Source organism: Hemiscyllium ocellatum, chromosome 4 (assembly GCF_020745735.1).
Source record: "Hemiscyllium ocellatum isolate sHemOce1 chromosome 4, sHemOce1.pat.X.cur, whole genome shotgun sequence".
Taxonomy (NCBI): domain Eukaryota; kingdom Metazoa; phylum Chordata; class Chondrichthyes; order Orectolobiformes; family Hemiscylliidae; genus Hemiscyllium; species Hemiscyllium ocellatum.
Window position 1 is genome coordinate 66884604 of NC_083404.1, and position 23371 is coordinate 66907974.

The 23371-nt window shown below is 43.6% G+C and overlaps 1 protein-coding gene across 3 annotated transcripts in view; it reads left to right on the forward strand.

Moving 5' to 3' along the window:
- The window catches only part of LOC132815406 (cytosolic non-specific dipeptidase-like), a 76607-nt gene that overhangs the window by 25209 nt on the left and 28027 nt on the right, over nucleotides 1-23371 (forward strand). For 2 of the 3 annotated variants that reach the window (XM_060824307.1, XM_060824306.1), the window contains exons 2-5: nucleotides 5315-5404; nucleotides 10660-10803; nucleotides 11136-11298; nucleotides 20369-20457. In XM_060824307.1, coding sequence (XP_060680290.1) covers nucleotides 5345-5404; nucleotides 10660-10803; nucleotides 11136-11298; nucleotides 20369-20457 — 456 coding nt within the window. In that variant the 5' untranslated portion in view covers nucleotides 5315-5344. Of the gene's footprint in view, nucleotides 1-5314; nucleotides 5405-6206; nucleotides 6451-10659; nucleotides 10804-11135; nucleotides 11299-20368; nucleotides 20458-23371 lie in introns of those variants that run through there. The other variant, XM_060824305.1, reaches the window with a different exon arrangement.

Below are 23371 nucleotides of genomic sequence, written 5' to 3' on the forward strand. Positions count from 1 at the left end.
TAATGTTCTCAAATCCTGCACCAATCGATAAGTTCCATCAGATTTCCGCACAGGTAGAATTGGGGTATTATAAGGAGACATGCATGGCTCCAACAAGCCATCTCTAATCAGTCCCTCAATTACTGGCTGCAGTCCTCGTTTACCCTCAATGGAAATGGGATATTTTCGCTCACAGACAATGTCCCCTTTCCTTTTTAAATTTACTTCAAGGGGAGGGATCTGTAGTTCTCCACGATTCCCTTCCCTAGCCCATACAATAGGGTCTATCTCTCTCTCCATATCCTCTGTCAACATTGCCATTTGTACAACTACTTCTTTTTCCTGAATTCCAATCTCCAGTCCTAAGAGGATAATTAAGTTTCTCCCTAGTAAATTACTTCTTATATCGGGGATATACAACAATTCCCCTGTGACCCTGTCCTTAGGACCTTCTATCATAGGTTCAAATACTAGGACAGTAAATCCCTCCCCTTTCACCCCAGAAACAGTAATTGACCGTGTCGACATGTCTACTTTCTTTGGTTTAAAATTCAGCGATGACCATGCTGCCCCCATATCTACTAGGAAGACTACCTCTTCCCTACAGGGTCCCACCTTCAAGTTTATCAAGGGTTCCTGGTGGGTCCCCGAGGGCAGGAACTCCTGACACCCCTATTCTTCTTCAAAATTTATAAGCAGAATGGCCCTGTCTTCTCTCTGTAGATCAGGACACTCCCGCCTAAAATGCCCTATCTTTCCACAATAACAGCATCCTGCCTGTGGAGATCTCCATCTCTGCCCCTGTCGCTCGAACCCTCTATCAAATGCTCCCCTTTGTCCTCTCCCTCTCCCCTTTCCTCACTGCCCTACGTGCTGTCACCCGCTGCTCCGGTTGCTCACTATTGGTTCCATTCTTTTAACTACCGCATCAACCGTAGCTACCATCATTTTCACCTTCTGTTTCTGTCTCTCATCCTCTCTCTTTACAAACACTTTCTGTGCCTCTCTTAACAATTCATCTAATGGTTTTTCGCTCCACCCTTCTATCTTCTGTATCTTTCTCTGTATGTCTGGCCATGCCTTTATCACAAAATGTACTTTCAAAAGACCCTGTGCCACTGGCTCCTCAGGGTTCTTTCCAGAATATTTCCGCATTGAGTCTCTTAATCTCTGCAAGAAAGCTGAAGGAGTCTCATCTTTCTCCTGACTAACTTCAAAGACTTTAGTCAGATTCTGCGACTTCGGAACTGCCACTCTTATTCCTTTTAGATTCAGGTCTTTCAATTCCCTCATTTCTTCTCTATACTCCGGGTTTTGATTTTCCCACTGGGGGTCTCCAAGGGGGAACTTCATCTCTCCCTGTCCAGCATCCCCATCTCCAATCGGGTGTTCCCTGTCCCATATTTTAATGGCTGCTCCCTGTATAAGTCCCCTTTCCTCCCCAGTAAATAGTATATTCAAAATAGACATTAACTCAGACCACGTATACAGACTGGGTCCCAAAAATTGATCAATTTGTTCAGACAATCCTACTGGATCCTCAACCAGGACCTTCATTTCCTTTTTAAATGTTCTGACCTCCCCACTGGTGAGGGGCCACACACAAACCTAATCTCTTTGTCCCCTATTGGTACCTCCCGAAGGGGACAAGTCATTACGTTCTTCCGCTTTTTCTTTCTTTTAAGAAAAATTGCAATATTTCTAGCTCCCCATAACTTCAAACACCAATTCATCAATTCATGCTTGACTAACTTTAAAGCCTGTTCCTAACTTGTCAACATATTTATATATTTACATTCATTTATTCAGTATTTAATATTTAAAATGTAAAATGCATACAGTTCCCAATTTTGAAATCCACTGTAATAAGACCATAAGACATAGGAGTGGAAGTAAGGCCGTTCGGCCCATCGAGTCCACTCCACCATTCAATCATGGCTGATGGGCATTTCAACTCCACTTACCAGCGTTCTCCCCGTAGCCCTTAATTCCTCGAGACAACAAGAATCTATCAATCTCTGCCTTGAAGACATTTAGCGTCCCGGCCTCCACTGCACTCCATGGCAATGAATTCCACAGGCCCACCACCCTCTGGCTGAAGAAATGTCTCCGCTTTTCTGTTCTGAATTGATCCCCTCTAATTCTAAGGCTGTGTCCACGGGTCCTAGTCTCCTCGCCTAATGAAAACAATTTCCTAGCGTCCACCCTTTCCAAGCCATGTATTATCTTGTACGTCTCTATTAAGTCTCACCTTAATCTTCTAAACTCCAATGAATACAATCCCAGGATCCTCAGCCGTTCCTCATATGTTAGACCTACCATTCCAGGGATCATCCATGTGAATCTCTGCTGGACACGTTCCAGTGCCACTATATCCTTCCTGAGGTGTGGGGACCAAAACTGGACACAGTACTCCAAATGAGGCCTAACCAGAGCTTTATAAAGTCTCAGTAGCACATCTCTACTTTCATATTCCAACCCTCTTGAGATAAGTGACAACATTGCATTCGCTTTCTTAATCACGGACTCAACCTGCATGTTTACCTTTAGAGAATCCTCGACTAGCACTCTCAGATCCCTTTGTACTTTGGCTTTACTAATTTTCTCACCGTTTAGAAAGTAGTCTATGCTTTTATTCTTTTTTCCAAAGTGCAAGACCTCGCATTTGCTCACGTTGAATTCCATCAGCCATTTCCTGGACCATCTCCCAAACTGTCTAGATCCTTCTGTAGCCTCCCCACTTCCTCAGTACTACCTGCCTGTCCACCTAACTTCGTATCATCGGCAAACTTTGCTAGAATGCCCCCAGTCCCTTCATCCAAATCATTAATATATAATGCGAATAGCTGTGGCCCCAACACTGAACCTTGCGGGACACCGCTTGTCACCGGCTGCCATTCTGAAAAAGAACCTTTTATCCCAACTCTCTGCCTTCTGTGAGACAGTCAATCCTCAATCCATCCCAGCAGCTCATCTCGAACACCATGGGCCCTCACCCAGTTTTAGTCCCCTAATTTAAATCCAAAATTAGTTTTCTTAAGTAGTCCTGACCAATCATTGCTCAATTACAATATTATAGGTCATGAAATAATCAGACTGCCTCAAAAGAATTTGTCTATTCAAGTTAAAAAAAAAACTTCTAATGCATGAACAATGGCTGAATCCAAGGTCACAGATATTAACCATAGAAGTTTTCGTTTTTACTACAATCTAATGTTGAACTGAAAATTCAACTGTCCTCCATAAATTGCTTTTATGTAAAGGTAGAAGAGATTAGTTAGAAACTGATAGTAAGGCAGTCATGACCTGTAAAAAGAACAGGAGTTATCATTTATTTCTATAATCTCTATAGAATCCTTAACCTTAAAAGAAGTCATAATAAGTTTCCATAATAAAAAATCAGATTCAAAACAGTCCTGGAACTCGAGCTCCAGGGAATAAAACTCAAACATTCAACCACCAACAAACAAATGTGCATTCAAACCAAATCACAAAGGGTTAAACTTTCTATCAGCTGTACAGCTCTTTTCATTCTCTATTTCTCTCTCTCTCTCACGCACATTGACATAAATTCAGATATTTACAAACCCAGTCTTCGTCCGACCTGTACTTTGGCCAGAAGATGGCGGGACGAAGAATGGATTCCTTAGTCCATACGAAGCAACAATATTTAATCATTTTCTTTCCTTGTACGAAAATTATTTTTCCAATTCCACAACATCCTGCCCAACGGACTTTCTGGAGGTATGTTGTAAGACACCCCGCCTCCATTTCCATTGCTTTGTTCTTCGTCTGTTTCCCCGGAGGCTTTTTCCTTCACCACGGCACAAACCATATTGAGTTCCTTCGTTAGTCCCTTATTAACTACTAAAACTCAATCCCGGCCACCAAGGCAATACTTAAAAGTCAATTTTCTTACCTTGGTCTGTGCACAGAGTTGCCTGGCCCCTTTCTGCCGTATGTTTTATCGACCGCCTGTCACTATCTGATTCAGATGTCTCTCTCGTGGGATTCGTACCAGTCGCCCAAGGGAGTGGACCAAACCGGGACACGAGACCGCTCCTCAATGGGGAACGGGACGCGTCTTCCCAGTGTCCAGGGCCAACCACTCCCCACGGCGATGAAAGAACGTCCCGGACAGCCCCACGTTGGGTGCCAATTGTGAGAAACAAAGCTCACTCACTGCAATAATTTCAGTCCGAGACACGATCTGAATCAATAGTGTCCTTTTATTTCACGCTTGCAAGTGGGTGTGATGTCCACAAGGCAGGGACAAAACACACTGAATTCAACAAATACTCGATATTTATATAATTTGGTTCCTACGTGTTCTTTTTCTTATTTCATTGCTTCCCCCCCCCCCCCCCCCCCCCCCCCCCCCCCCCGTTTGCATCCTCCACTTCCCTAAGACCGGTACCCATTACTCCTGTTTATCTCGTGTCTTATCCGGTCGTGTCTGTGGAAAAAAATGCTCATTCCTGTTCTCAAGGCCATTTGACCTCATCCTGCTGTGGGCACATCCTTGCCTTTTCACAGCATCTTATCACTAAGCCCTTTTAATTGGGGTTTGTTCCTGTGTTTCTGTAAAAGTGGGAAACAGATGTTTATACCTATTGTTTATACAGGCATATTGAGTTTAACTGTCTGTCTTACAGTCCCATTTCTTTCTTGCATACACTTTTAGCTAATAATTGAGAATTGCAGAAGTAACATTAATTTACCATATCCCACTATTTGTTTGTTTGATATGCTGCTTTACAGAACCAAACTGCGTTTGTGACAATGTACATTTTTAATTTTTTTTATTAATAAAGTATGCTTACACATTTTCTTGAAAAGTAATGTGGGTTTACAAGCTTTCCAGTCTGAATAAATGTCACTTTTCTCCCCTCTTATTTATAGCTGTTTCAGATTGGAGGACAACTGTTTTCTGTTTCCTCGTTATTGTTCCTTACTGGGGGTGAATTCTCCCCTGCTATGTTGGTGACCTGTTGTGATTAGTGTGACATCAAACAGCAGCCGTAACAGACGTAATAAGAATATTTCAAAAAGTGATGGTGTTTGACATGCCAGAATAGAACTGGATGGAGCGCTTATGCAATTTTACTTTTTTTTTAAAGCAGGAAAGATTTTGCATTGCTGTCACCTTTTGACCAGGATTCTTTTTGGTTTTATCTGAAAGTGTAAATAGAGGGTTAATAAAATCTGAATCTTGCCGCGTCTTAAATTCAGATGTTGCAGTGCGTGGCTGGGCGGTGCATCAGCATTGCCAGGCCTTATAAACTGCAAGATGCTAAAAATTCAGTGACATTACTCAGCACTACTGTTGTTTCAGAATTTCAGCCACTCTCTGCTTTCTGGGGCCATGGCAAACCTTGACGAACTTTTCAAGTACATTGATGCAAACCAAGAGCTGTACATAAAAGTAAGTTATTTTGTTGTTGGTGCACTTTGTAGCTCTTAATTTGTTCTCCATAACTCTATATTTTATACTTCCTTAGACTAAAGGTTTTTTGGAAATGTTCTGCAGTATGTTAAAGGAGCATTCATAATCTGAGCAAGATGAGAGGAAAATTCGTGTGATATCTCACGCTGCTGCCTCAGCACCAGGGTCCCAGGTAAAAACAATGACTGCAGATGCTCGAAACCAGATTCTGGATGACTGCAGATGCTGGTTCGATTTCAGCCTCAGGCGACTGTCTGTGTGGAGTTTGCACATCCTCCCTGTGTCTGCGTGGGTTTCCTCCGGGTGCTCCGGTTTCCTTCGACAGTCACAAAGATGTGCAGATCAGGTGAATTGGCTATGCTAAATTGCCTATAGTGTTAGGTGCATTAGTCAGAGGGAAATGGGTCTGGGTTTGGAGGGTCGGTGTGGATTGGTTGGGCTGAAGGGCCTGTTTCCACATTGTAGGGAATATACTCTAAATCTAATCTGGTGATTGTGAGTCATCGCTGGGAATGAGATGTGTTGTAATGTACACAGCTGCATTGCATAAGATCTGAGGAATTTATGCAACTATAATTTCAACAAAAGTTTTGACACTGTGTGCAGCTGATATGATGCGAAGGTGCCGGCATTGGACTGGGTGGATAGTTTGAAAATCGCACAACATCGGTTATAGTCCAACAGGTTTATTTGGAAGTACAAGCTCTTGGAGCACTGCGCCTTCAATAGGTGACTAGCTACAGGAACTTGTCCAACAGGTTTATTTGGAAGTACTATAACCTGGTGTTGTGATTTTTAAACTTTGCAGTTAGTATGTTCAACTTTATTATTTTGGTTAGAAGACTGGATGCAATAGGGAGACAGTGTCTGTTATCAGGAGTATGATGTGGCAAGATCTGATTTTATCTCTGCTGTCAGCCTGTTGTATCATCTTCATATGACATCTTGAAATGGTTTTGAGAAGAAAAACACAAATTCCTGGGGTGCAGGCAACCAAACAGAGATTGTGTGAAAGAGATAAAGTGGTGAGTGTGGATGGAATGATATAAAATTGTAAAGCTTGCATCACTATCCTTACTGGCCTGGTGACGCTGAGAGATAAGGAGGACAAGGCAAGTACTAGACTCTGTAAGTTGTGTAAGCTGCAGTTTCAGATGAGGGGGGAGCGAGCAATCTTACACTCTGTCTGTTTGACCCCAAGTTATGCTCCCAGCAAAAAGTGAGGTCTGCAGATGCTGGAGATCACAGCTGAAAATGTGTTGCTGGTTAAAGCACAGCAGGTTAGGCAGCATCCAAGGAATAGGAAATTCGACGTTTCGGGCATAAGCCCTTCATCAGGAAAGGGCTTATGCCCGAAACGTCGAATTTCCTATTCCTTGGATGCTGCCTAACCTGCTGTGCTTTAACCAGCAACACATTTTCAGCTGTGCTCCCAGCCACAGTCTTTAGTGCTGCTGCTCTATAACCAGAAGTACATTGTGTCTACCACACAAACTGAACAGTTGCCCTAACAAGTCTGCACTTGTGTTTTCTCCCCCCTGTAAACCTCCTTTAAGTGATCTTCATTGACTCCTATCAGCAGGTTTTTCCATTTGTATCTCCCATATGCTTTCATCAGGCTTCTCTTTAACTGATTCTGCTATTTGTCTGCATAGCTGCAAATGTGTTGCTGGTCAAAGCACAGCAGGCCAGGCAGCATCTCAGGAATAGAGAATTCGACATTTCGAGCATAAGCCCTTCATCAGGAATGAGAGAGAGTAGCCAAGCAGGCTAAGATAAAAGGTAGGGAGGAGGGACTTGGGGGAGGGGCGATGGAGGTGGGATAGATGGAAGGAGGTCAAGGTGAGGGTGATAGGCCGGAGTGGGGTGGGGGCGGAGAGGTCAGGAAGAGGATTGCAGGTTAGGAGGGCGGTGCTGAGTTGAGGGAACCGACTGAGACAAGGTGGGGGGAGGGGAAATGAGGAAACTGGAGAAATCTGAATTCATACCTTGTGGTTGGAGGGTTCCCAGGCGGAAGATGAGGCGCTCCTCCTCCAGCCGTCGTGTTGTTATGTTCTGCCGGTGGAGGAGTCCAAGGACCTGCATGTCCTCGGTGGAGTGGGAGGGAGAGTTAAAGTGTTGAGCCACGGGGTGATTGGGTTGGTTGGTCCGGGCGGCCCGGAGGTGTTCTCTGAAGCGTTCCGCAAGTAAGCGGCCTGTCTCACCAATATAGAGGAGGCCACATCGGGTGCAGCGGATGCAATAGATGTGTGTGGAGGTACAGGTGAACTTGTGGCGGATATGGAAGGATCCCTTGGGGCCTTGGAGGGAAGTGAGTGTGGAGGTGTGGGCGCAAGTTTTACATTTCCTGCGGTTGCAGGGGAAGGTGCCGGGGGTGGAGGTTGGGTTGGTGGGGGGTGTGGATCTGACGAGGGAGTCACGAAGGGAGTGGTCCTTGCGGAACGCTGATAGGGGAGGGGAGGGAAATATATCCTTGGTGGTGGGGTCCGTTTGGAGGTGGCGGAAATGGCGGCGGATGATACGTTGTATGCGGAGGTTGGTGGGATGGTAGGTGAGAACCAGTGGGGTTCTGTCTTGGTGGCGGTTGGAGGAGCGGGGCTCAAGGGCGGAGGAGCGGGAAGTGGAGGAGATGCGGTGGAGGGCATCGTCGATCACGTCTGGGGGGAATCTGCGGTCCTTGAAGAAGGAGGCCATCTGGGCTGTGCGGTGTTGGAACTGGTCCTCCTGGGAGCAGATGCGGCGGAGACGAAGGAATTGGGAATATGGGATGGCGTTTTTACAGGGGGCAGGTTGGGAGGAGGTGTAGTCCAGGTAGCTGTGGGAGTCAGTCGGTTTATAATAGATGTCTGTGTTGAGTCGGTCGCCCGAGATAGAGATAGAGATAGAGATGGAAAGGTGTAGGAAGGGGAGGGAGGAGTCTGAGACAGTCCAGGTGAATTTCAGGTCGGGATGCAAGGTGTTAGTAAAGTTGATGAACTGTTCAACCTCCTCGTGGGAGCACGAGGCAGCGCCGATACAGTCATCGATGTAGCGGAGGAAAAGGTGGGGGGTGGTGCCAGTGTAGTTGCGGAAGATGGACTGTTCCACATATCCTACGAAGAGACAGGCATAGCTGGGGCCCATTCGGGTGCCCATGGCAACTCCTTTAGTTTGGAGGAAGTGGGAGGATTGAAAAGAGAAGTTATTCAGGGTGAGGACCAGTTCAGTCAGTCGAAGGAGGGTGTCAGTGGAAGGGTACTGGTTGGTGCGGCGGGAAAGGAAGAAGCGGAGGGCTTTGAGTCCTTCGTGATGGGGGATGGAGGTGTACAGGGACTGGATGTCCATAGTGAAAACAAGGCGTGTCTGCATACCCTAGTGGTAGTGCATTTCAGGCTTATGCCCAAAACGTCGAATCTCCTGTTCCTTGGATGCTGCCTGACCTGCTGCGCTTTTCCAGCAACACATTTACAGCTCTGATCTCCAGCATCTGCAGACCTCACTTTCTCCTCCATTTCATTTTCTTGCCAGTGTTTAGGAAAACTGCTTCTCCTGAATTCAGTCACTGAAATTAGTGACTAGCTTAGGATTTCTAATTTTGGAGATCCCAATAAATGGAATCATTTTCTGACCATCTACCCTCTGAAACCCTTTCCAAATCTTGAAGGCCATTATCAGCTCCTCCCTCCGTTTTCTCACCTAGAAAGAAGGAGCTGTTACATGTTCAACCTTCCACAGTAAGTTCTCGCCATCCTCCTTTTTTTGCACCCTCTTGAGTGCTTCTGTTTTATTGCAGTGTGGAAACCAAAGGCTATGCACTCTGATTAAATTAATGCAAAATTAATATAACTTCTGTACTTCTCAATTCTATCCCTCTAGAAATGAACCTCTGTGCTTAATTTGGAATTTGATGACTGTTAATTTGTTCAAGTTTTCTCTATATATTGTTTTATTTTCCTCTTGATATAACATTTAAAACTGAATTTGTGTTCTCTCATTTCCAGTCATCCCAGCTTCTCACTATTTAGACTGGTGAGACTCTGTTAAAATGTTACTGTGCCAGGGAATAAAAAGCCAGAGTACTAAACTTCTCCTTTGTGTGGAAGCGCTATGTTTGGTTCTTATTACAGTATTGTGTTAGCACACTGGAAGTCCAGCCCCACTATTCCTAGTGTTGTCATGAAAGTTAATGATTTTAAAAATGCATGAAATTCCTCAATTCCCTGATCTTTCAGACTGAGGTTGCCAGAAAGCAAGGATTGGGATTCTGGTTTCACAAGAAAATACTATTTATGCCAAAGAAATGGACTCTAGGTACAGGTATTATGAACCATTAGCAATAACTCCATTAGTCAAAAGGAAAACTCCCTTTCTCAACTCCCACCTACACACACGCTCATTTAGGGAAAGAAAACTTGGGTGTTATGGGCAGAAGGAAACACTAGGAAGGCACTTCGCTGCTCCCTGTTCACATGATCAGCGGAGATAGTTCTTGGGCCAATTGGAGTGCTGTTTCTCAGTCCTTTTGCAGATATTTTTACTGTTTTCAGGAGGTGCATAGGACTGATTCACACATATTAAAGGCCTCCTATTTATTATTTAAGTCAAATTTTACAGCACCTCTTGAATTAAAAAAAAAGGATTCTCTTCAGCCTTAAAGTGGGTTTTGCTGCAGAGACCTGGCACCATTCTTGAGCTGAATGGAAATCTGATTGCTTCTGTCTCTCTTGTTCAAATCTCCAAGCTGTTCAGGTAGCAACGAACCAATCGCATAGTTGTTGGTTGGTCGAAGGCTTTTGTCATCACTAGTTTATCATTAATCCACAGATCAATCATCTACTTGTTGTTAACCAGAGCTCCATTTGACAACAACCCTTTGGCTCCAGCTCACCTGCTAACTACTGTCCAACTACTACTGGAACAAGCGGATGTGTGAACAGTGTTTACAACAAGGGGTCAGGTTATTTGCTTTCAAAAACATGCAGCGCTCCTTGGCTTTGATACAGTTCTTTTCCCCTTTTGGTCCACCATTAATAACACAAAAAAAAAGTTGTAGTCGTTACATTCAATAGTGTGCAGTGCTTTGCAGAATGCAGCCTTTAATCCAGCCATTTAATCTTATTTGAAACTTCATTTCTTTTTCGATACAAATTCCCAACGTAACCTCAGTTGATATGGAATTCCACCTTAAATATGAAAATCATGACTTTAATAAAAACAAAGTCTAATTTACTTGACTGTCTGTCTGGTTTCCCTAGCGTCTTGCAGATTGGGTGGCCATTCAGAGTGTCTCAGCATGGCCAGAGAAGAGAGACGAAACCCGAAGAATGGTGGAGTTTGTGGGCAAAGAGATAGAGAAACTGGGGGGATCTGTGGAACTGGTTGATATTGGGCAACAAACGGTGAGAACCAAAGTTTAATATGAAACTTCCTTCAAGTTTGTGTAAACCTGTCAGTTCCAATATTTTCCTCCTTACTCTTTCCTTCTCAAAGTGATGTGAATTCCTTGGGGCTGACAACCCACTCATGTTTTTTAGTATCTCAACAGTTTTATTCATGTAGTCAGTTCTTTTGGAATTCTACATCCAAAATGGCTCTCTCACTCTTGTTTGTTCTTGCTCACGCTGTCTGTCGCTTGCCCGCTCGCTCTTGTCCATCTGTCTCTGCAACAACAATCTTCCGTAAATTTAGCATCTCATTGAATACAGTGTGCTTTTTCTTTATTTTAAATTAGCTGCCTGATGGATCAAAGATCCCTCTTCCTCCCATCCTATTGGCGACGCTAGGCAATGATCCAAAAAAGAAGACTGTATGTATCTATGGTCACCTGGATGTTCAACCTGCACAAGTTGAGGATGGATGGGACACTGAACCCTTCACACTGGTTGAGAAAGATGGTGAGAGGGTTTCTGCTTATCTATAGTCATCACTGAAAATCCTTTGCTAGCTTGCGTTCTGGAACCAGACATTGCCGAAAGCAGGCTTGGTCTCTGACCTTTCACTTCATTCTGACCAGGCAAATCTGCAAAACAGTTCAAGTTTCCAAATAATAATAATCAGAGCTGGTCAGTAGGAGAAGCGAAAATGAATAAAGAGAAACCTTTTCATGCAGCAAGTGGTTCAGATCTGGAAATTACTGCCTAAGAATGTGCTGGAGGCAAGTTCAGTTGAGTGTATTGTCACTGGACTAGTGACTCTGACACCCAAGCTAATACTCTGGTGACGAGTTCGAATTACATTGTGATGGACCAGATGGTGAAATTTGAATCAATGAAAATCTTGAATTTTAAAAAATCTAATAACAATCACTGCTGTCAAAACCCAACTGGTTCACAAACCTCCTTCAAGGGAAGGAAACTTTCCATCCTCACTTGGTCAGGTCTGCATGTGACTCCAAATCCACAATTATGTAGCTGACTCCCAGCCCTGCCCTGAAATGACCCGAGAAGCCACTCAGCTCAAGAATGTTTAGGGATGGGCAACTGTTTAGTTATAAACTAGTTCAGTACTGAACTCTGTTTTACAACTTGTGAAATTTGCACACTCATCATTTAGGTTCTAAGTTCCATAGTACACGACACTTCCCTTGTAGTAGTAAAGCATTAATCAAAGCAGTGTATGTATTAATCTCTCTTTTCTGTACATACTTTCATGGAGATTACATCTCAGTCCAAATTGCTATTATTCAATCATGTGTAGCATAATTACTTTGTCTAGTTTCCTTGAAGCAGCAATTTTGAGTTTCAGTTTTGGCCTTAGGAAATGTGTTTCAACATTTTAATGCAGTCTTGTTTTGTTCATATTCAGATCCTGTTCTCAGCAGTTTTTTTTTCGAATGCAGCTGGTCATCACTAAAATCATGAGAAAGAATGTGGTGAAATAATCTGGAACTGAAAACCATTTTTTGTTTAACTAAAGTCATGTGAATATTTGTCGTTATTGGTATGCTGATACTTTCAAAGTATCAGCAATTTGTCAAAGACTGAGTTTTGCACATATCCAAAAATCTATTTGTCACTGACATTTCCCCTTCCTGGATTTTCTCAGGCTGCTCTACTTATATTTTTACGTAATATATTAGTCTTTACTTTGATAATACACTCAGCAATTTGGTACTTAGTTTTAAATTTGGCTATGCATTGAAAATGCTAAAATTGTTCTTTCAGCGAATGCCTGAGTCTTGGACTTATCACATAATTTTCTGTTTTTGTTTTTAATGTCCGGATTTGCTTCCATTATTCATGCCAACACGCTAGTCATTGCTGTCTTTCCTTTGAAGGCAACCTTTTTATTAACATTGATCTGGAAAAGACAGCAGAATGATGATGAGGTTTTCTTCACATTGTTTGTTACAGATCGTCTTGTATTGAGGAGACCTGCCAGATCTATAAAGGGGATATTCAAATAACTAGTGCAGCTTTTGAGATTACCTCTTGATGTCTAGGTCAGGAGGCTAGATGGGAAGTCTGTTAATTGGGGATATCTTTAGACCTCTGCATGGAGTAGAAGTCAGAATTAATTAAACTTTTAAGTTTTTGCTACTTAAAATGAATGGGAAATTATGTTGGGAATATCGCTCTTCTTTAGCAATTTACTACTGTCCCTGAGTGTGTTTACAGGGAAACTACACGACTTCATGAAGAAGGGAGAAATAGATGATGCTAATCATGTGGGATGAGGTAACGTGCAGCATAAACGATGAATGGATTGGTTTAAATTGAATCATTTATATTGTCACATGTCTTCAATATAAAATACGGTGAAAAGTTTATATGGTCGCCATTCTCACTAACTTAAAATAAAGAAAGATAACTTTGTGTTGTAATTAAGAGCAGCAGTTAGACCATTTAGTCCATCAGGTCTGCTCTGCCGTTCAATGACGGTTGTTAAGTTTCTCAGCCCCATTCTCCCTGGAACCCCATGAAACTCTAAAACCTATCTATCTCAGTCTTAAATACACTCAATGACCTGGCCACCCCTATCTTACATTGCATGGAAGTATGTCATTTTCAAACTTTTCACTCGTCCTCTATAGCTAGAACATAAGACATCGGAGCAGATGTAAGCCATTGAGCCCATTGGATCTGCTCCCACATTTGGTTAAATCATGGCTAGTCTGATGTTACTCAACTCTATTTCCCTGCTTTTCCCCCCACAGCCCTTGATTCCCTTGCAGACTAAAAATCTGTCTACTGATTGGCCATCCACTGAGTTGGATTTGGTCAGAATTGTAGAGATATACAGCACGGAAACAGACCCCTTTGGTCCAACTCGTCCCTGCTGACCAGATATCCTAACCTAAAAGAACATAAAACATTTCAGCGCAGTACAGGCCCTTCGGCCTTCGATGTTGTACCTACCTGTGAAATTAATCTGATGCCCATCTGACCTACACCGTTCCAATATTACCCACATGCATGTCCAATGCCCCTAACATTGGCAAGTCTATTCCTGTTGCAGGCAGGCCATTCCACACCCCTACTACTCTGAGTAAAGAAACTGCCCCGATATCTGTCCTAAATCTGTCAATGTAAAGCTATGTCCCCTCATGTTAGCTTTCACTATCTGAAGAAAACTCTCACTGTCCACCCTAATTAACCCTCTGATTATCTTATATGTCTCGATTTAAATCACCTCTTAATTTCTTCTCTCCAATGAAAACAGCCTCAGCCTTTCCTCGTGTGACCTTCCTTCCATACCAGGCAACATCCTAGTAAATCTCCTCTGAACCCTTTCTAAAGCTTCCACACCATTCCTATAATGTGGTGAACAGAACTGTACCCAATACTCCAAGTGCGGCCTTACCAGTGTCTTGTACAGCTGAAGCATTACCTCGTGGCTCCAAGACTCAATCCCTCAACCAATAAACGGTAATACTCCATATGCCTTCTTAACAACTCTATCAACCTGGGTGGCAACTTTCAGGGATTTATGCGCCTGGACACTGAGATCTCGCTGTTCTTCTACACTGCCAAGAGTTTTACCATTAGCCCAGTACTCTGCATTCTTGTTACTACTTCCAAAGTGAACTACCTCACACTTCTCCGCATTAAACTCCATTTGCCATTTCTCAGCCCAGCTCTGCAACTTATCTATGTCCCTCTGTAACCCACAACATACTTTGGCACTATCCACAACTCTGCCTACCTTAATGTCATCTGCAAGTTTACTAATCAAATTTAGTCACTTACCTTAGCCCCAGTTATACTTCTTTCCCTGTGGTATATATCTACCCATGCCCATTGCTATTGTAAACATAAGCAAATTATTGTCACTATCACCAAAGTGCTCACTTACCTCCAAATCTAACACCTGGCTGGGTTCATTCCCCAGTACCAAATCCAATATGGCATCATCCCTTATTGGCCTGTTTACATACTGTCAGAAAACCCTCCACTCATTGAACAAAAACTGACCCATGCATTCCCAGTAAATATTGAGCATGATAAAGACCCCATAATAACTACTGTTACTGTCACTCCTATCGAGAATCATCTTTACTATCCTCTCCTCTACATCCCTAGAACAATTCGGAGGCCTGTGGAAAACCCCCAGTAGGGTGTGCTCTCCTTTCCTGTTTCTAATCTCAGCCCAAACTACTTCAGTCGATGAGTCCTCAAATGTTATCTCAGCTGCTGTAACACAACTCTTGATCAACAATGCCACAACCCCGCCACTTTTACCATCTTTGCTGTTCTTGCTGAAACATCTAAATTCCAGAATCTGTAACAACCATCCCTGTCTCTCCTCTAGCCATGTCTCTGAAATGGCCACAACATCAAAGTCCAGGATACCAACCCATGCTGCAAGTTCACCCACCTTATTCCGGATGCTCCTGGCATTGAAGTACACACATTTCAAACCACCGTCCTGATACCCGGTGCCCTCTCGTGACCTTGTAAACTATCCTTGACCTCACCAACCTCAACCTCCTGTACACTGGAACTACAATTCAGGTTCCCATCTCCTTGCTCCATTAATTTAAATGCCCCCAAAAAACATGAGCAAATTTCCCCCCAGGATTTTGGTACCATCTTGTTTGTAAAAGTCCCACCTTTCCCAGAAGGAGCTCCAATTATCTGAGAATCCAAAACTTTCCCTGCTGTATCAGCTCTGCTCTCTCCCTGTTCCTTGCTTCACTAGCACGTGGCACAGGCAACAAACCAGAGATGATAACTCTGTTTGTTTGTTCTAGCTCTAAACTTACATCCTGGCTCCCTCAATTTCTGCCTTAAATCCCGCCTTTCTTCCTACCAATGTCATTGGTGCCTGTGTGGACCATGATTTAGGGCTGCTCCCCGTGCCCCTCCAGGATCCTGAAAACACAATCGGAGACAGCACGAACCCTGGCACCTGGGCAGCAACACACCTCATTCCCACAAAACCACCAATTTGTCTCCCTAACTATGGAGTCCCCAATGACTAAAGCTCTGCTCCTCTTCCCCCTTCCCCTTTGGGCAACAGGGACAGTCTCTGCAGCAGAGCCCTGTGCCCATTGCTTACCCTGGTAAGACAAGCCCCACTCCCCCAACAGAAATCCAAAACAATCCAGTATACTTGTTGAGGGGAACCACCACAGGAGATCCCTGCACTGCCTGCTGGTTCCCTTTCTTACCCCTGACAGTAACCCATCTACCTTCACGTGGCTGTGGGATAACTACGTCTCTATAATTCCTTTCAATAAACCCCCTCCGCTTCCTGAATGATCTGAAGTTCATCCAGCTCCAGTTCCCTAACACGGTACTTAAGGAGCTGTAGTTCGGTGCACTTTGCACAGATGCAGTCAGCAGGGACACGAGAGGTAACACTTACCTCCCACATACTGCAAGAGGAACATTGAACTGCCCTAATCTCCATTCCTACTATTCTAAATTCCCAAAAAGACCACTAAAAAAAATGAAACCTGAAAGAAAGCACATGTCACATTACCAACTGATGCATGGAACTTTTTTTTTGTTTGGAGGAAGATGGATGGGAAATACTATCTTAGTGTTTCAGGTAAAGCAACTGCCCAAATATGTAACCTCGTGACCTCTCCAACTGCCTCCAGGAACTGAAGAAAACCGGAACTAAAGGAAATATAAACTGTATACTCAAGTATCCCGACAGGCTCCACTGCTCCCTTGTGACCTCTCCGACAGCCTCCTGGAACCTAATCTAGTCCCATTTGGCAGCACTTGGCCCATATCCCTCAACCCTTACTATTCAGATACCCATCCAGATGCCTTTTAAATGTTGCAATTGTACTCGCCTCCACCACTTCCTCTGGCAGCTTATTCCATACATGTACCAACCTCTATGTGAAAATGTTGCCCTTTCGGTCTCTTTTATATCTTTTCTCCTCTCACTCTAAACTTATGCCCTCTTGTTCTGGACTCCCTCCACCCAAGGAAAATACTTTTGTCTATTTATCCTATCCATGCCCCTCATAATTTTCTAAACCTCTATAAGGTCACCCCTCAGTGTCTAACATTCCATGGAAAACAGCTTCGCCTATTCAGCCTCTCCATGTAGCTCAAATCCCCCAACCCTGGTAATATCCTTGTAATTTTTTTCTGAACCCTTTCAAGTTTCACAACATCCTTCCAATAGGAAAGTGATCAGAATTGCATGTAATATTCCAAATGTGGCTGAACCAATGTCCTGCAACATGACCTCCCAACTCCTGTACTCAGTGCTCAGACCAATAAGGGAAAGCATACCAAAAGCCACCTTCACTATCCTATCTACCTGTGACTCCACTTTCAAGGAACTATGAACCTGCACTCCAAGGTCTTTGTTCAGCAATACTCCCGAGGACCTTACTGTTAAGTGTATAAGTCCTGCTAAGATTTGCTTTTCCAAAATGCAGCACCTTGCATTTATCTAAACTAAACTCCACCTTCCATTCTTCAGCCCATTGGTGCATCTGATCAAGATACCATTGTAAACCGAGGTAACCACCTTCGCTGTTTATTTTGCTAACACTCTATTTAGTGTTTTGTTTTAAACTGCTTTAATAATGTTCTCCTTTTACAGTCACTCTCCCATTCCACTCAGCTCAATTCCCACAGTGGTTTGCTGTGCTCTTTAGTGTGTTCCAGCCATCTTCAGCAAACTCAGTTTCAATCTGTGGCCTCTGTTTGCTAACTTTTCATACTTTAAGATTCCTCTTATCGATATCAGTAATGCTCCTTTCTACTGTCTTCAGAGGTTCAGCATTCTATTGGCCAAAATTTGCCCAAGTTCATAAAACTCAATATTGTTCTGGGAATTGTTGCATAATCAGACCTCTACCTGACTGCCAGATTTTTATTGCTAAAGTTAGATGGCATGGTGACTCGGTGATTAGCATTGTTGCCTCAGCGCCAGGGACCTGGCTTCTACTCCATGCTGTCTGTGTGGAGTTTGCACATTGTGTCTGTATGGATTTCCTCACACAGTACATAGATGTGCAGGTTGGGTGGATTGGCCATGCTAAATTACCCAAATTACCCACAGTGTCCAGGGATGTGCAGGCTAGATGAATTAGCCATGAGAAATGCAGGATAACAGGATCTGTAATTCGGTGGGCTGAATGGCCTGCTTCTGTATTAAAAGAATTTTGGACAATTCATCCCACTCAGATCCCCCACCCCGCCATCTGTTACCCTGCATTTCCCATGGCTAATCCACCTAACCTACACACCCCTGGACACCATAGCCAATTTAGCATGCCCAATCAACCTAACCTGCACATTGCTAGATTGTGAGAGGAAACCAGAGCACCTGGAGGAAGCCCATGCAGACCTGGGGAGAATGTGCAGACTCCACACAGATAGTTGCCAAGGGTAGAATTGAACTGGCACTGAGGCAGCTTTGCTAATCATTGAGTAACTGTGCTGCCCAACTTCAGCAATAAAACTCTGGCAAACAGGTAGAAGTCTGATTATTTAACAATTTCCAGAACAATTTTAAGTTTTATGAACTTGGGCAGATCTTGTCCAACAAAATGCTGAACCTCTGAAGACAGTAGAAAGGAGCATTACCGATATCAATAAGCAGGAATCTTGAACTATGAGAAGTTAGCAAACAGAGCCCAAGACTGAATCTGAGTTTGCTGGATGTGGCTGGAACACACCAAAGAGCACAGCAAACCACTGTGAGAATTGAGCTGAGTGGAATGGGAGAGTGACTGTAAAAGGAGAGCATTATTAAAGCAGTTTAAAACAAAACACTAAACAAAGTATTAGCAAAACAGTCTTATCTGATCAGTCCAACCTGGGTCCCTGGCACTGAGGCTCTATTAGAGCAATTTACTTTGAGATGCTTCTGAAACTTGCACATTTTGAGTAAAGTGCTGTTTTTGCCAAGAGAAAGCATTTAGTGTCTGTCACTTGGTTCCTGGTTGTGCTCTTTTAAATAAACATTTTTAGGGGAAATTTCTCTGTCCCTGCATCAGACCACAAACAATTGGCGATAATCATTTTATTTAAATCCTGTTTCTGCTAAAAAGCAACATGAAGTCAGGGCTTTTGTTTTGTGCTCTTCAGGATTGGGATGCAAGAAAACCAGTTAAAAAGGGAACATCAGTTTCTCTGTCAGGAGAATAGGGTGCTGATTGATTGGACTGTCATGAGCGTAGAGATGCAGCCGGAACTGTTAACAATCAATCTCGGATCTTGACCTTCAGTTACTGGGCTCACAGTGTGACATGCTTGCGCATTCTAGGATCTAAATTTTAAGACACAGTATCCTGTTCTGTGTTGGCGAAAATATTTATACACACATTGTACTTTCTCTCATTGGGAAAGAGTGAAGAAGACTGTTAATCTTGGTACTTTCCCTGGCAACACCCAGACTTACCAATGTCTACCTGCTTGATCTGAGAAGTAAGATTGAAAGTTAGTTGTTTTTGCTATGTGTCCATGCCAATGGTGGCTCAACAGGTGTAGGTAAATGTGATTAATTTAGTTTGGTATTGTTGGTCCGTATAGACATGGTGGACTGAAAGGTCTGCTTCTATGTGATTCTACCTCTAATTGAACAGCACCCTCATGCCAGAAAGAAAGTTTCAACTTCTTGTGTCCTTTTAACTCTGTTTCATTTCTGTATTACCATGCAATTCTAGATCTTTTTAATCAACTTCTTCATTCATGATATGACATACCTCTGGAGCAAGTGGGATTTATACCCAAACCTACTGGGACATGAACACTGCACAACCAAAGCCTAGTAATTATTTATTTATATCCTGCCTCTCTTCAGACTTTTTAAGCCTCTTCTTACCTCGAAGTACAAACAGTTGATGGCGTTTGCAAAAGTGCTTAAAGTTTAAATGGCTCCAACATTTTAGAGGTAGTCCGTTTTTAAGAAGGGTCAATGGTTGTTAGACCTGTTGATTAGTATTTTTTGAAATTTCTTCAGAAGAAGGTTATTGTTAAGATTCTATTTATCTCTACTCCTCTCCAATTTTTTCTTTATAATAATGCAAACTCTCTTTTTTATGAGAAGACTGCAGTAGTTCAAGGCAGTGGCTCACTATCCCCTCCTTAAAGGTAACTAGGGATGGTCAATAGATGCTCCGATACGATTTCTGAATTTAAAGAAAAATGGAAATGATTGCACAGTGCTCAACCCTATTCCTAACTTCTCCTCACATTGAGAAGTGAGTGGTGCACAGCTACATGCAGCAAGATCTGGGCAACACACTGATTCGAGCCAATTAAATGGCAAGTCACATTGGTGCCAGATAATGACCATTTTCAACATGAAGTGTAACCATCTTCCCTTGACATTCAGTGGCATTACCAACATTGCAACTCCCCACTCACCCAAATTTAACATGCCATAGTTGTTGCCACCTTCTTGAAGGTGCTTGGGGATAGGCAATAAAAAGCTGATCTTGCCGGTTATTGCCGCCACATGTGCTTGAATGAATTTAAAAATAAAAGATTGCCCCCTTGCTTCTTTAAAATATTTCTAATATTTGACTTTTTTTTTTAATAGGAAAACTATATGGCAGAGGATCTACAGATGACAAAGGACCAGTGCTGGCTTGGCTGAACTGTATTGAAGCTCTTCAAAAACTAAATCAGGTAATAAACTTTTTATCTTTCTGGCTTTTACAAAAAGAAATTGGCTGTGATGCATTATCTCCAGAAGGCAAAGAACAGTTCAAAGTTTTATGCTTACAACAGTCTTCCTTGGCCAGATAATAAACTTGCCCTCCTAAAATTGGTGAACAATTTAATGTTGAACCACAGTTGTTGTGTGGGCACATCATGGACTATGAACTTTGAGTAACCAGTTCATTATACAAAAGGTACTTTTCCTCAAAGTTTTGACACTGCATTTTGCAGTGTTTACTCAGTGACAATTCACATTTCATTACAATGGAATGGGAACGAATTTTTATATTTTACAGATTAGTTTCTTATTAAGTCATTGACTCCAGATTTGACTTCATTTTGGAAGTTTGTCAATCAGAGAGTCAATTACTTTCTGAAAACAAAATGATCCTGACCAGTTCAGTTTTGTAATGTTTGTACAGATCTTACATTTAGCATGCCAGCAATCTAACTTTTTTTTCTTCCTTTTTCCTCATTACCTTCTATTTTCTCCACTACTTTCTCAACTTCTGCTGGGATGCAATTTCACACAGGATTTGCAGTTGGGACACAGACTGGCATTCTCATGTTAGGTAATCACAACCATATTTAACCCTGTCATAGAGATGTACAGCACAGAAACAGAACCTTCGGTCCAACTTATCCACACTGACCAGATGTCCCAACCCAATCTAGTCCCACCTGCCAACGCCTGGCCATATCCCTCCAAAACCTTACTATTCATATGCCCATCCAGATGCCTTTTAAATGTTGCAATTGTCCCAGATTCCTCCACTTTCTCTGGCAGTTCATTGCACACAGGCACCACCCTCTGTGTGGAAAAGTTGCGCCTTAGGTTAAGGGCAAGAGGGGAAAGATATTTTAAAAAAAAAAGGAAACCTATGTCCTCTAGTTCTGGACTTCTCCCACTGCAGGGAAAGGACTTTGTCTATTTACCCTATCAATGCCCCTCATGATTTTATAAACCTCTATAAGGTCACTCCTCAGCCTCCGATGTTCCAGGGAAGACAGCCCCAGCCTATTCAGCCTCTCTCTATAGCTCAAATCCTCCAACCTTGGCATCATCCTTGTAAATCTTTTCTGAACCCTTTCAAGTTTTGCAACATCCTTCCGATAGGAAGGAGACAAGAATTGCGCATAACATTTCAAAAGTGGCCAAACCAATGTCCTGTACAGCTGTAATATGACCTCCCAACTCCTGTACTCAATACTCTGACCAATAAAGGAAAACATAACAATCACTGCCTTTTCTATCCTATCTACCTGTGACTCAACTTTCAGGGAACTGTGAATCTCCACTGCAAGGTCTCATTGTTCAGCAACACTCCCGAGGACCTTACCATTAAGTCTATACGTCCTGCTAAGAATTGCTTTCCCAAAATGCAGCACCTCACATTTATCTAAATTAAACTCCATCTGCTACTCCTCAGTCCATTGGCTCATCTGATCAAGATCCCGTTGTACTCTGACCTCTACACCTCCAATTTTGGTGTCATCTGCAAACCTACGAACTATACCTCTTATGCTCGCATCCAAATTCTTTATACAAATGACAAAAAGTAGTGGTCCCGGCACCGATCCTAGTTTCACTCCACTGGTCACAGGCCTCCAATTTGAAAACAACCTTCCACCACCACCCTGTATCTTCTACCTTTGAGCCAGTTCTGTATCCAAACGGCTAGTAGTCCCTGTATTCCATGAGATCTAACCTTACTAACCAGTCTCCCATGGGGACCCTTGTCAAACACCTTACTGAAGTCCATATAGATCACGTCCACTGCTCTGCCCTCATCAATCATCTTTGTTACTTCTTCAAAAAACGCAATAAGTTTGTGAGACATGGTTTCCCACGTACAAAGCCATGCTGATTATTCCTAATCAGTCCTTGCCTTTCCAAGTGCATGTACATCCTGTCCCTCAGGATTCCAGAAGCTCTTCAGCCACGTTCTCAAACAGACTCGCTACCACAGCCACATCTCCTTCCTCAGCACCTGCCTACGGAACCGACTGATCCCGCACGGACTCCGGACTACGTTCCGACCAACAAAATTTGGACCCAACCAGGACAACCTGTACCTACAACAAATCCGAAGCCTCCAGCCACAGACCTCCCTCCGGATCCTCCGCTCCACCCTTGCAGCCATGCGTCGCTACCTACATTCCCTGCAATCAGCCCTACCCCAGCTCAGGACAACAGTCTCACAAACTTGCAAAGGACCTCGACTGTTCTTCATCCACAGAAGAATCCATACACTAACCAAACAGTTCTTCCTAGCCATATCAGAAATTAAAGACAGTAAGTACCAAAAACTTTCATGTACTTACCCCCACACTCTGGGTTCCTCAACTGTTCCAGAATCTTCCATCGGCCTCCGTAATCAGTCGGGCGCCATTAACCATGCGGCCGCCCCTCCCGACCTCGCAGCCTCCGCGATCGCCGCCCAGACAACCGCCTCCATGATCGCCAGGAAGATCGCCGACAGATTCGCGACCCCCACGGCTATCGGGAATAACAGCGTTTCTTTCGTTGCCACAGCCATTTCCGCCCCTTGGGTTGCCATTGCCGCAGCCACTTCCGCCCCCAGTGACATCACTAACCTGCACGACCACAATGCTTCATGTGTCTCCGTCACCACGCGTAACCCCGCCCCCAAGCCAACCTCCATCACCACGCGTAACCCCGCCCCCACGCCTAACCCCACCCCCACACCGATCTCCGTCACCACGTCTAACCCCGCCCCCACGCCGATCTCCGTCCCACCCCTGCGCCTAACCCCGCCCCTACTCCCAGCTCCAGTCCCACAGCAGGTCGTAGCTCCCAGCCCTGTCATGTTTTCACCATCCCTCCAGACCTCCTCCTCTCTGAGGATGAAAGATCAGT